The sequence below is a fragment of the Camelus dromedarius genome, chromosome 11, assembly GCF_036321535.1.
Source record: "Camelus dromedarius isolate mCamDro1 chromosome 11, mCamDro1.pat, whole genome shotgun sequence".
Classification (NCBI taxonomy): Eukaryota; Metazoa; Chordata; class Mammalia; order Artiodactyla; family Camelidae; genus Camelus; species Camelus dromedarius.
Genome location: NC_087446.1, coordinates 30,569,410 through 30,582,335, shown reverse-complemented (window position 1 = coordinate 30,582,335; position 12,926 = coordinate 30,569,410). Strand labels below are relative to the sequence as shown.

General features: G+C 34.8%; 1 protein-coding gene across 5 annotated transcripts in view; it reads left to right on the top strand.

Moving 5' to 3' along the window:
* CEP83 (centrosomal protein 83) overlaps positions 1 to 12,926 on the top strand; it is a 145,454-nt gene that overhangs the window by 68,451 nt on the left and 64,077 nt on the right. For all 5 annotated transcript variants that reach the window (XR_004140236.2, XM_010989950.3, XM_064491589.1 and 2 more), the window contains exons 2-3: positions 9,776 to 10,049; positions 10,462 to 10,612. Coding sequence is in view for 4 of the 5 variants with exons in the window: in XM_010989950.3 (XP_010988252.2) it covers positions 9,877 to 10,049; positions 10,462 to 10,612 (324 nt within the window). In the remaining variant the exon portion in view is untranslated. The remainder of the gene's footprint in view (positions 1 to 9,775; positions 10,050 to 10,461; positions 10,613 to 12,926) is intronic.

The following is a 12,926-nucleotide window of genomic DNA, read 5'->3' as shown; positions in this document are numbered from 1 at the left end:
AGAATGAGGAGGAGTAACAGCAGGTGGACGTTCAAGGAACCAAATACTTATTTTATGTCTTTGTTCCTGACAAAGCCAGCTTTAGCGTTTGCCCCTGTGCAGATGAAGTCCCTATGGAAGAAAGGTAGATATTTAGAGATACTGTGATGATATTTGGATTTATTCGGATGCTTTTTGCAAAGGTCCCTGTGCTTGACTGTTGGTTCATATGAAAGGTTAATGCTTGAAGTAATTGTAATCTTTGAAACAACCTTTCTTCTGCTTTGACTGGATTCCATTTCACTTTTTAAAAAATTGTCCTAATTAGCCTTCTAATTAGTGTCCTTGACAGCGTTTGTTTTTTGTTTGTTTGTTTTGAGAGGGTTGTTAATATCTAACTACTAAATCCTGTCACTTCTACCTCCAAATTCGTCTTTAAGACTATTCCCTGTTGACTACCTGCTGCCACTCTTTTAATTCAGGCCTTCATCATTGCTTCGTCATTGCTTTTCTGGACTTTTGATCTCCTTCCTTCTTTCTCTCTTACCCCTGCCCCCACCTCAAATCTATTCTGCACACCTTGGATTATGTAGTTATTTTTCTGAAGTACAAATCTGAAACTACCCTGTACTGTGACTCATCTACCACAAGCTTAAAACTGTTTATTGGCTCTCCTAGGCCCCAGGATAAACTCCAGTCTTCTGGACATTGCCTTCAAGGCTCTCCCCTACCTCTCCGGGCTGGTAACGCTCCCCGCCAGCTTCTCACCCTCTATGCCCAAAGTTCTTCTCTCCATCTTCATGCCTTTGTACTTGATGTTTCTTCCCAGCATCACTTTCTTTGTCTTATTAGCTCAGGATTAACTTTTTTGTGTGTGAAGTCTTCCCTGATAGCATCTCTAGCAGAATTAGGCCTCTCTCCCAAGTACATCCATATCACCTATAAACATATTACAGTGCTTTGTAATTTTAAAACTTTCTGAACTTACTTATTTTAAATAGGTAATACATCCACACAGTAAAAAAAATTTTACATACAATAAGAATTCAGTAAATTTTCTCTTATTTTTGTTTAGTCAGCCATTGTTGGTCAACATGTGTGTTTCACTGACCACCATGAACTCCTTGAGGACATGGATTTTCTTTTATTTATTTCTGTATCCCAGTACCCAACAAAGTGTCTGGCACATAATAGGCACTTAGAAAATGTCCAAAGTACTCTTAATATGGGCAGGTTCTTCCTTGCTGAGAATTCTGCTTGATTTGATGGTCTGCAGATTTATGTATCTCCCTCAGAGCCCTCTTAGTAAGTGGGCTACTCAGTAAATATGATGTAAAGCCACTCTGTAAATACTAATTCTTAAACTGCTTTTTTTTTTCCTTTTAAATAAGTGGTTTTAAAATTAACCTGTATTGTATGAGGATGACTTTCATTTATCTCCCTTTTCTGGCTCTGAAAAATTTTATTCTTTCTTACTGGCAGATTCTCAGATGTGAAAAAGGGAGTGCTTACATTAACGCCAATAAAAATATCAGTTGAACTCTTAACAATTTTTAAAATTTATTTAACTTTTCAGACAAAGGCGTAAATCTCATGGAAGTAAAATTAAATCAGGGTTTATTTAAAAAGCAAATAATTTTCAGGATATATTGTTGAATCAGTAGACAGCCTTCATTTTGTGTTAGGAGCCATATGGTAGCCTTTTCTATTTCAGGAGAAATATGGGACTGTGAGCAAAGAATACTTTGCAACTTGCACAAAGATATTAAGTGCTCATAAATCTTTTGGAAAGTTCCCATGTTACATGTAATAGAGCCTACATTAAGAAACATTCAAATGAATTTGAACTGTAGTTTGGGCAAGAGTAATCTTTGTTTTTCAGATCACAACTGTTCAGAGATTTTTATAATTTCTTTCTAAGCATTTGAGGTTGACTGGTTACTGTGTCATACTTTCCAGAATTCTTTTGTGAGAATTAAGCTGTATGGAGACAAGACAGTGCAATTAAAAGAATAGAGTAACATTTTAGTTCAGAGTGCTTGCTGGTTGATTGCTAAACACTCAAATACATATCTTCTTCCCTTCCTCTTGCTTACGCTCCCATTTCTTTCTAAGTCACAATTATGGGGACAGGGCCTGGCATCTTACCAGGCCTTTGAAGGGTCTGCTCCCAGCTGCACTTCAGGTTTTGGCAGGGTGTCAAGTTGTGACATTTTCTGTACACAAGACACCCTGGGATGGCTGTCCAAAGGCTGTTTGGGTGACTAGTATAGAAAATTCTCTCTATTTTAAGGAAACTCATTTCTAATGTTTTGTCTATAAGTGTAGTAATGCCTGATGTTGGTTCTCTCTGGACTTATTATTGTTTCTAAAAAACAACATTCACTCTGGGGGCATTTAGTATTTAAAGCATTGTTTTGAAATGTTCAAAGACATAGCATGTACGTTTTAATGGAATGTGTTTTGGAAGCTTTCCACAAGCATCAGCAGCTGTACTTTTAGAACATTTTGAATTGCCATCCTTTTGGGCAGACGTTGTACCACTGCTTAAGAAATACAGAGCCTGTGCAAAAGAAAACGTCAGATGGATGTCTGTAGAGCTGGCACTGGTCTAAGGAAGTGGTAGGTAGGACATGTGGCTGTGGTTATGTGATAGTAATAGTTGAAAAGGTAGGAAGATGTATTTGGAGAAGGGTTGTGCTAAGGCTTTTAAAAATTGCCTTTCACAGAGACTAGTCCATCTAATAAATTCTCACCAATTAACGGGCTGACCAAAATAATCTGTTATTACTTTTATTTTTTAAAGTATGGTTTGCATTGTATACTTTTAAACATTTGCAGTGAGTTTCTTTATTTGGTAAACTGTGCATAATAGAAATTATTTCTTTTATTGTATAATTCAAGTGCCTGATACATACTTACATGGTCTGTGAGTAATTGATACATGTCTATTGACTGGCTGAAATCAGAAAAGCCTGACTGTGCTAAGAATTTAAAACTGATCGAAATTTTGAGACTGATTAAAATTAATTATGAAAAAATAGACTGAAGAGAAAGCTAGTGTATTAGGTACCTGTAGCAACTCCAATAAATTACCACATACCACGTGGCTTAAAACAGCAACAATTTGTTCTCACAGTCTGGAGACCGGAAGTCTAAAATCAAGGGCCGCACTCCAAAGGCTCTAGGGGAGAATCTTTTCCGTATTTCTTCCAGCTTCTTGTGGTTTAAGGCATTCTTTGGTTTGTGGCTGCATTTCTCTAATGTCTGCCTTCTTGGTCACATTGCCTCCTCCCCTCCAATCTTTCTCTTATAGGAATACATGTCATTGTATGTAATTTGTATAATCCAGGATAAGCTCCTCCTCTTAAGATCCTTAACTTAATCATATCTTTTGCCATATTATGTCATTATTTTAGGTTACAGAGATGAGGAAGTGACATACCTTTTTGGGGGCCAACATTCAGCCCAATATAGAAGCCTCAGTTACTGAATATGGATGAGAAAAGTGAATTGAGGCTAAAGTAGTATTAGAATGATGAACATATTCATTTAATATTTTTGAACTAGTATGTGCCTGTGTTTATTTTAGGTTTGGGGGTTATAAATGTAAGACATATTTTCTTCCCCTAGATGAAGTTAGATTGCTTGTGTCACATATACTAAAATATAAGGTAGAAGATGGAATAATTACCTGCATATATTTGGAGAGTGAGGAATACTTGATGGAGAAAGTAATATACTCCTGAACGAGGTTTTTGAGGGCTGGGAATTCACTAGATCAGAGTGCAGAGGGGATGAAAAAGACCTTCAGGGCCAGGAAACTAGTATTTTGCTAAGACGTGGAGGTAGAAAACAGCAGTGTGTGCTTAGGAAGCTACCAGTGAGTCAGTGCATTGAGATAAATTTTAAATTTGTTTCTAATAAGTTAAAAGTAAACATTTTTTGTTGTGATCTTTCTTTTTTGATGGTTTGACTTTTTGTTTTCACATATTAAAAAAATTTTATTAATTATTGAATTACAGTCAACTACAATGTGTCAGTTTCTGGTGTACAGCACAGTGTTCCAGTCATGCATATACATACATATATTCATTTTCATATTTTTTATTAGGTTATTAGAAGATACTGAACATAGTTTCCTGTGCTATACAGAAGAAACTTTTTTTAATCTATTTTTATATATAGTGGCTAACATTTGTAAATCTCAAATTCCCAAATTTATCCCTTACCACCCCCTTTCCCTGGTAACCATAAGATTATTTAGTATGTCTGCAAGTCTGTTTTGTAGATGAGTTCATAAGTTATTAGTGTCTTTTTTTTTCAGATTCCACATATGAGTGATATCATATGGTACTTTTCTTTCTCTTTCTGGCTTACTTCACTTAGAATGACATCTCCAGGTCCATCCATATTGCTGCAAATGGCATTATTTCATTCCTTTTTATGACTGAGTAGTATTCCATTGTATAAATATATCACAACTTCTTTATCCAGTCATCTGTTGATGGACATTTAGGTTGTTTCCATGTCTTGGCTATTGTATATAGTGCTGCTATGAACATTGGGGTGCATGTATCTTTTCGAATTAGAGTTCCCTCCTGATACATACCCAGAAGTGGGATTGTTGGATCATGTGATAGGTCTACTTTTAGTTTTTTGAGGAATCTCCATTCTGGTTTCCATAATGTCTGCACCAAACTACATTCCCACCAGCAGTGTAGGAGGGTTCTCTTTTCTCCACATCTTGTTCAGCATTTATCATTTGTAGACTTTTGAATGATGGCCATTTTGACTGGTGTGAGCCGATACCTCACTGTAGTTTTAATTTGCATTTCTCTGATAATTAGCCATATTGAGCATTTTTTCATATGCCTGTTGGCCATTTGTATGTCTTCACTGGAGATTTGCATGTTTAGATCTTCTGCCCACGTTTGGATTGGGTTCTTTGGTTTTTTGATACTAAGTTGTATGAGCTATTTATTCTGGAAATTAAGCCTTTGGCAATCGCATCATTTGCAAATATTTTCTCCCATTCTGTAGGTTGTCATTTTGTTTTGCTTATGGTTTCCTTTGCTATGCAAAAGCTTATGAGTTTAATTAGGTTCCATTTATTTATTTTTGCTTTTATTTCTATTGCCAGGGTAGACTGCCGTAGGAGAACATTGCTGAGATCTATGTCAGAGAATGTTTTCTTCTAAGAGGTTTATAGTGTCTTATCTTGTGTTTGTCTTTAAGCCATTTTGAGTTTATCTTTGTGTATGATATGAGGGGATATTCTAAATTCATTGATTTCCATACAGCTGTCCAGTTACCTTGGCACTATTTACTGAAGAGACTGTCTTTATTCCATTGTATGTTCTTGCCTCCTTTGTCAAAGATTAATTGACCAAAAGTGTGTGGTTTTATTTCTGGGCTCTCTGTTCTGTTCCATTGATCCGTATCTGTTTTTGTACCAGTACTGTGCTGTTTTGATTACTGTAGCTGTGTAGTATTGTCTGAAGTCTGGGTGGGTTATTCCTCCAGCTTCATTTTTTTTGTTTAGTAATGCTTTGGCAATTTTGGGTCTTTTGTGAGTCCATATAAATTTTAGGATCGTTTGTTCTAGTTCTGTGAAAAATGTCCTGAGTAATTTGATAGGGATTGCATTAAATCTGTAGATTGCGTTGGGTAGTATGGTCATTGTAACAATATTAATTCTTTCAATCAAAGAACATGGGATATTTTTCCATTTCTTTAAGTCATCTTTAATTTCTTTAGTTCAGTGTTTTATAATTCTCTGCATGTAATTATTTCACTTCTTTGGTCAGGTTTGTTCCTAAGTATTCTTTTTTTTTTTTTTTTTTTGATTCAATTTTAAAAAAGATTGTTTCTTTCCTTTTCTGATATTTCATTGTTAGTGTGAAGAAATGCAACTGATTTCTGTATGTTAATCTTGTATCCTGTTACCTTGATGAATTCTTTTATTGGCTCTAGTAGTTTTTGTGTGGAGCTTTTAGGGTTTTCTATACACAGTATCATGTCTTCCACATATAATGACAATTTTGCCTCTTCTCTTCCAGTATGGATCCCTTTTATTTCTTTTTCTTGCCTAATTGCTATGGCTAGGACTTCCAGTACTGTGTTGAATATAATTGGTGAGAGTGGGCATCCTTGTTCAGATTTTAACAAGAAGGCTTTCATCTTTTCACTGTTGAATATTATACTGGCTGTAGGTTTGTCATAAATAGCTTTTATGATGTTGAGGTATATTCCCTCTATACCCACTTTGGTTAAGAGTTTTTATCATAAATGGGTGTTGAAATTTATCAAATGCTTTTTCTGCATCTGTTGAGATAATCATGTGATTTTTGTCCTTTCTCTTGTTGATGTGGTGTATCATGTTAGTTGATTTGTGTATGTAGAACCATCCTTGTGTCCCTGGGATGAACCCAATTTAATCATAGTATGTAATCTTATGTGTTGTTGGATTCTGTTTGCTAATATTTTGTTGAGGATTTTTACATCTATGTTCATTAATGATATTGGCCTATAGTTTTCTTTTTTGGTAGTGTCTTTGTCTGGCTTTGGTATCAGGGTGATGGTGGCTTCATAGAATGAACTTGGGAGAATTCCCTCCTCTTCAGTCTTTTGGAAGAGTTTGAAAAGTATTGGTATGAGCTCTTCATTGTATGTTTGATAGGATTCCCCAGTGAAGCCATTTGGTCCTAGACTTTTGTTTGCAGGGAGGTTTTTATTGCTGATTCTATTTCACTTCTAGTGATTGATCTGTTCAAATAATGTATTTTTTCTTGATTCCATTTTGGTGGACTGTATATTTCTAGAAACTTGTCCATTTCTTCTAAGTTGTCCGATTTATTGCCATGTAATTGTTTGAAATACTGGATTGTTTTGACTTTGTCTCCTATATAAGAGCCTTTGAGTGAAAGTGAGAAGTCAGATTAAAAAATTTGATAATTAATCTGGCAGTGCTTTGAGTAGACCAGAGAGAGAAAACATTAGAAGCAAGGATAACAGAAAGCTTTGATAGTCTAGTTATGAAGTGACATGAGCCTGACATTTTGTGGTTAAGTAGGAATGGAGAGAATTGAATGCATTTTAAAGAAAGAGTTATTTGGTGTTTATACATGGGGAGTTGAGAGAGAAAGCAGAGAAGGCTTTGGGGTTGTAAATGTGGTTGAATGGTAGCATAATATTGGTATCAATACTGGAAGCTAGATAGTAAGGAGGTTGAAGGTAGACTGAAAGCAAGGTGAGCAATTTGGTTTAAGATAATTTGAACATAGGGTGATAGTAGAATTGTTCATTATCTGAAAAAAATCTAATTATTAAAAAGAAAATTTAACAATAAAATGTTGGAAGTGTAAGTTTTCCTGTTAGAGAGTCCCCCCATTATTATTTCCCCGGACGTTAACCACTATTCTCAACTTGGTGTACCACTGTCTGACTCTTCATGTGTATATAAACATATGGGTGTGTATATCTGTCACTCATACTCTCCATAATGCTGTGGGGGCAATGGGGACAGATTTAACTTACCCTTTTTAATGCATATCAGTGTACCTTTATTTGTGGAAATTTAGGTTATTTCTGATTTTTAAATTTTTTTTATTAAAAAGGTCACAAAGAAAATTGTTTTTTTAAAAATGTACATGTACTGATTTCTTTTTTTGAAGTTTAGTTACTTTTTTTTTTTTTTTTTTGGTGGGGAGGTAATTAGGTTTATTTATTTATTTTTAAATAGAGGTACTGGGGAATGAACAAACCTCTTGCATGCTAGGCACACACTCTGACTGAGATATACCCTCCCCACCACCAAAAATTCTATGTAGTAATACATTTGGGTATTCATTCAGCTATCTTCATAGAATGAATTCCTAGGATTGGGCCAGGGGATGAGCAGGTTTATCATCTTGAAACAGGTAACTTTCCAGAAAGTTTAGTATTGATGTGTGTGTGTGTGTGTGTGTGCCTGCACACGTGAGTGCAGATTAACAACATGGTTTTTTTGTGTGGATAGGGGTAAGGTATATCATTCGTTTGGGTGTGGTACCTACTGGTGATGTGTGGTAGTATATTCTAGCTTTATAAGTCATTAAAATTAACATATAGAAGGTAATGAAATTGCAAACATCATCTTGGAACAGGAGAAACCCTCTTGGTTTGGGAAAGTAAGATTGCACAGGAACTAGAATTGGAGGTGTAGTGACGATAGTGGTTATTGAGAAAGGAATATTCGGAAACTTGTGAATTCCTGGAGAGTACTTCGAGTAGATATTTCAGTGCTCAAAGGAAAGGAGATAAATCATTTTAACTTTATTTTCTAGAAATATTTAAGTCTTTGTGTATTTTATTTCCTTGAGGACTTAACTTCCATTTTAAGGTTAGGGTCAGTGAAAATATTTGCTGTCAACCTAACTGGAATATGGAAGAAAAGTATTCATTTTAGGTTGGAAATCTTTCACTGGTAGTAGGCCTACATGGTAGCTCTTTATTTTTCCAATGCAGTTTCTTTCAGCTAATTAAAGTGAAAACCTTTATAATGCTTTTTGGTGATATTATTACCAAGTGTGAAATAGGTTTATTGTGTGTTTCTATTTCTTAAAGATTAATTTGGATCAAAGAGCAGAATCAAAATTACATGCCAATTTTATGATCCAATTTATTAACTCCATACCAAATATATGCTCTAGACAGAATAATGTTGTGGCTGCAGCATTTGCAAAGGTTGAATCTCTATACACATTTAAACTAAGAATAAGGAGTAAAGTGTCCTTAAAGGACTTTCCCCGCCTCTTTTAAAATAGGCAAAGCAGGAAACCAAAGCAAATCCAATTTTAGTTTAATGAAAGTCTTTTTATGTAATATGTAGACATCACATTAATTTATCAGAAATGGTGTATTCAGTCAAGACTCAGTAATTTAATGGTTGGTTTGTGTAGGCTAAAGATCATCTCTTGTAGTAAAAAAAAAAAAAAAAAAAAGTAATTAATAATCACCCATGACTAAGGGAGACACCATTGGGAAAAAATGTATATAATAGTCCTGAGAAAGATTAATGAAGTTAAAAAGGTCAGAAATATTTTGATTAAAATTTTTGTTTGTAATTATTTACAGTAAGTACACTTGTCTTTTTTTTTTTTTTTTAACTTCTGGATATGCGAACATTTAGTTACTTCCATAATTTTGGATCAGTGCTTTTGGAGATAGCTGAGGTGATTTAGTTTCCTGTTCTTAGCACAGTGCATAGATGATCAATATTTATGTGTTGACTGATTTCTCCTCTGAATCTGCAGCCTAAGTGCAGTTCACCTTGTGTCAAATAAAAGACCCTCTGTAGCATTGATCACAGACATAATTGCTTGCTGAAGGTCATGTTTGTGAAGACTGTGATTCTCCCCAGCCACTTGTCAAGTTCCAAATAGCTTTTCCCCTGATTTCAGAGTGTGGATTTTGTATCAGAATCCACGTGTGAAGTTTACCTTGGTATCTTCAGGAAACAAACATTCATGGTTTATGAATCCAGGAGTACCTAAACTGGAAGAGTCGGTACTTGTCAGTACTTCTAGTTAGGTTAATGCTTGAAGATGTGACCTTGAGGGTCACAGAAACTTTGCATGGAAGTAAGGAAAATTTAAAGTATGATTCAACTTTATTCTTGAATTTTGTTTTTGCCCAATTGAAAATCTGAAAATTGAGTTTTGTTATGAAATGACAAGGAGAATAATAAATGATAAAAATATATATAACCTGAAGGAGTTCAGTGATCACTAATTAAGTGTATTTCTTTCTGCAGGTATAATTTGGCCGCCTGAGATTCTGTCTTAGCAAGAAGGAAGTGGAAAATACTCTTAGAAAGAAAACTAAGACAATAAGGAAGCCAGAACTTACTTTTACATGGTTGTCAGCTCATTTACCAATATGGACACTTTTCCCACCATTTTTCCTCCCAGTGGAGACAGTGGGCTGACAGGTTCTCAATCTGAGTTCCAAAAAATGTTAATTGATGAACGTTTACGATGTGAGCATCATAAAACTAATTATCAGACTCTGAAAACTGAACACACAAGGTAAATTAAATTTAGAGCGGAGAGGTTTGATTAAAAATTTTTATTTTGTCTGAATATTTACTCTGAAACATATGGAATAATTTTGTTATTTTGCAGTATACAGTATACATTTAAACCTTTTTTAATATAGTAATTTTTTTGTTTTAAATCAAGGTTGTAAATTTATTTAAGTCTTATCTTGAAAGTAGCAAGACATGAAATTCAGTGTGTTTTCCCCCCCAATGTAAAACTGCATTCGGAGATTACAGTGTTAATAATTAAATAGAACTCTGTAAAGCAAAGATATTTGCAAGTTTAATGAAATATATGATATTGGTCTTGCTCTGTAGTGTTGGTTGACTTTACATAAAGTAATACAATTAGAAAGCAAAGGATACATTTAAAATTGAATTCTTCTTTTTCTAAAACTCAGGTTGCAAGATGAATACATAAAGTTACAGAATGAGCTCAAGCACCTGTTAAATGAAAAGCAAACTCACCAGGAAAAATTTCAGCAGCTGCTTGAAGAGCTAAGAGGTGAATTAGTAGAGAAAACTAAAGTCTTGGAAGAAATGAAGCTGCAGGTAAGATACATTTGAGTTAGTATAAAAGTAATCAGATGTTTAGCAGAAGTAAGTAGTTTTGGTAAATTCTCTCTATATTTATTATACAACAAAATACTCATTAAGAATGAGTGGTGTAATTATGTGGTGTAATTTAATCTTCTTTCATATACTCTAGAATGTTAGCTATCATGTAGGGTTAGCTACAAAACTTATTTTATGTAAATTTATATTATACTTTCTGTTCTGATTTAAATATAATCTTGCTCTTCAGAATAATTGGAGAAAAGGCCAGTTTGAATTGATAAAACTTAAAATTTAAAAAAAAATCCTTTCTAAAAATAAAGATTTACTTATTTTCCTTTAAGTATTATAATGGAAACTGAGCTAAAAATGACTAATAAGGAACTTCTTAAAAGACACTGTAAAAACAATGTGTGCACATAATTTGTGTGCAGAATGTGAGGTAAATAAAGTTTCTAAAGCAACAAATAGTTGGTACTAAGGTACTGACTGCATTTTCTTTAGATATTTTTCACACTATTCATTTTCCATTTGCCTAGAAAGTAGCACAAAGCTAAACTTGAGCACCAAACTTACTATACATTTCAAATTAGTAGGTGTTAGTGATAATTTCTCATTATCCCTAGGTAGCACCTGCTGTGTACTTCTACTTATCTAGTGCTTGCTACAGTAAGGTATTAATACTGGAGTCATGGGTTGGTAGAATAAAAAGCCATCTTTCAGGTCATCCAATATGGCATATCACTCAATTCATGGATTCCTTAGACAGCAGTGTTGTAAGTTTTTCACAGTATCTTCTCGAAATCTTCCTCTGTTGGGAACATCACCACTAGGCTTGGGTTGGAACCTCTAGTGTACTTACTGTTTCATTCCTAGGTATACATGTTTAGGACATTTCAGCAAATAAAAACCTCCGAAGTGTGAGTTGAAGAGGGAAATGTAATTTAAACGTCTCGAAGTGATGGATTAATTTGTTTTGCAAAAATTGAGAGGCCTATATGAATGAAATCTGTGAGCACTGAACCCAAGGTCTTAAAAGTATTCTTCAGGCATTGAGGATATAATTACTCTGTTTCATGAGAGTAGCATGTAGACATGCTTATTTGTAATAATAACATGCAAACAGTAAACTTAAGAAGACTGGAGTGGCTGTATTCATATCAGATAAAATAGACTCCAAGACAGAGAGTATCTCTCAAGGTAACAAGAGTATTTTTATAACCCAAAAAAGGATCAGTTCACCAGGGATAAAATGACCTTCAACAAATAATTATATTTCTGTGTCTTAATTTTCTTATGTGGTAGAAGGCATAAGAGTTGTTACCTAACAGGGTTTTTGTGAGGACTAATGAGATAATGATAACTTGTATATTTTTAGTAATGTTTGGCACTTAGTAGATACTCATTAATAATGGCAGTTTTTATTCTATTTGAGTACAGGCTCTGTGAGGGCAGGAACTTCTTTTTAGTGTGTCTCCAGTGCTCAGGATGACACCTTGCAAATATCTGTTAAGTGAATGACATAAATAAATAGAATAAATGAATGAGTCAGAATTGTTCTGTTTGTATATAATATGTTGCACTTCTTGTCTCATATGTACCTAGTGCCTTAGCACCTGAATGAGTCAGAATTGTTCTGTTTGTATATAATATGTTGCACTTCTTGTCTCATATGTACCTAGCGCCTTAGCACCTTAGAGTTGTTAATCATCTAGTTCTCTTTCATATCTGTTATGAAACATACCAAGATAAGTTGAAGTTCTAACTCCAATAGCTCAGAATGTGACCTTATTTGGAAATAGGATTTTGCCAGTGTAATTAATTAGGTTAAGATGAGGTCATACTGAAGTATGATGGGCCCTTAATCCAGTATGGCTGATGTCCCTAGAAGAAGAGAACAGACTTAGAGACAGAAACACATGGGTGAGGGGTGTGTTGGGGGTAGGGGCGGAAAGAACGCCTTGTGGTGACAGAAGCAGAGACTGAAGTGCTGCATCTGCCAGGGAACACCAGGGATTGCCAGCACATCACTAGAAGCTCGAACAAGGCAAGGGAAGGATTCTTCCGTATGATTTTCAGAGGGAGCATGGCCTAGCTGACAACTTGATTTTGGACTTCTAGCTTCCAGAATTGTGAGACAATAAATTTCTGTTTTTTTAGCCACTCAGTTTGTGGTATTTTTCATGGCAAATCTAGAAAACTGGTCACACCATCCAAAGCAGAATTCCCGTTTGGAACATCTGTGGCACAGAGCTCTTCATTCTCTGCGTCAGTGCTTTCAGGGCTAGAGAATATAGTGAACTTGCAGAGT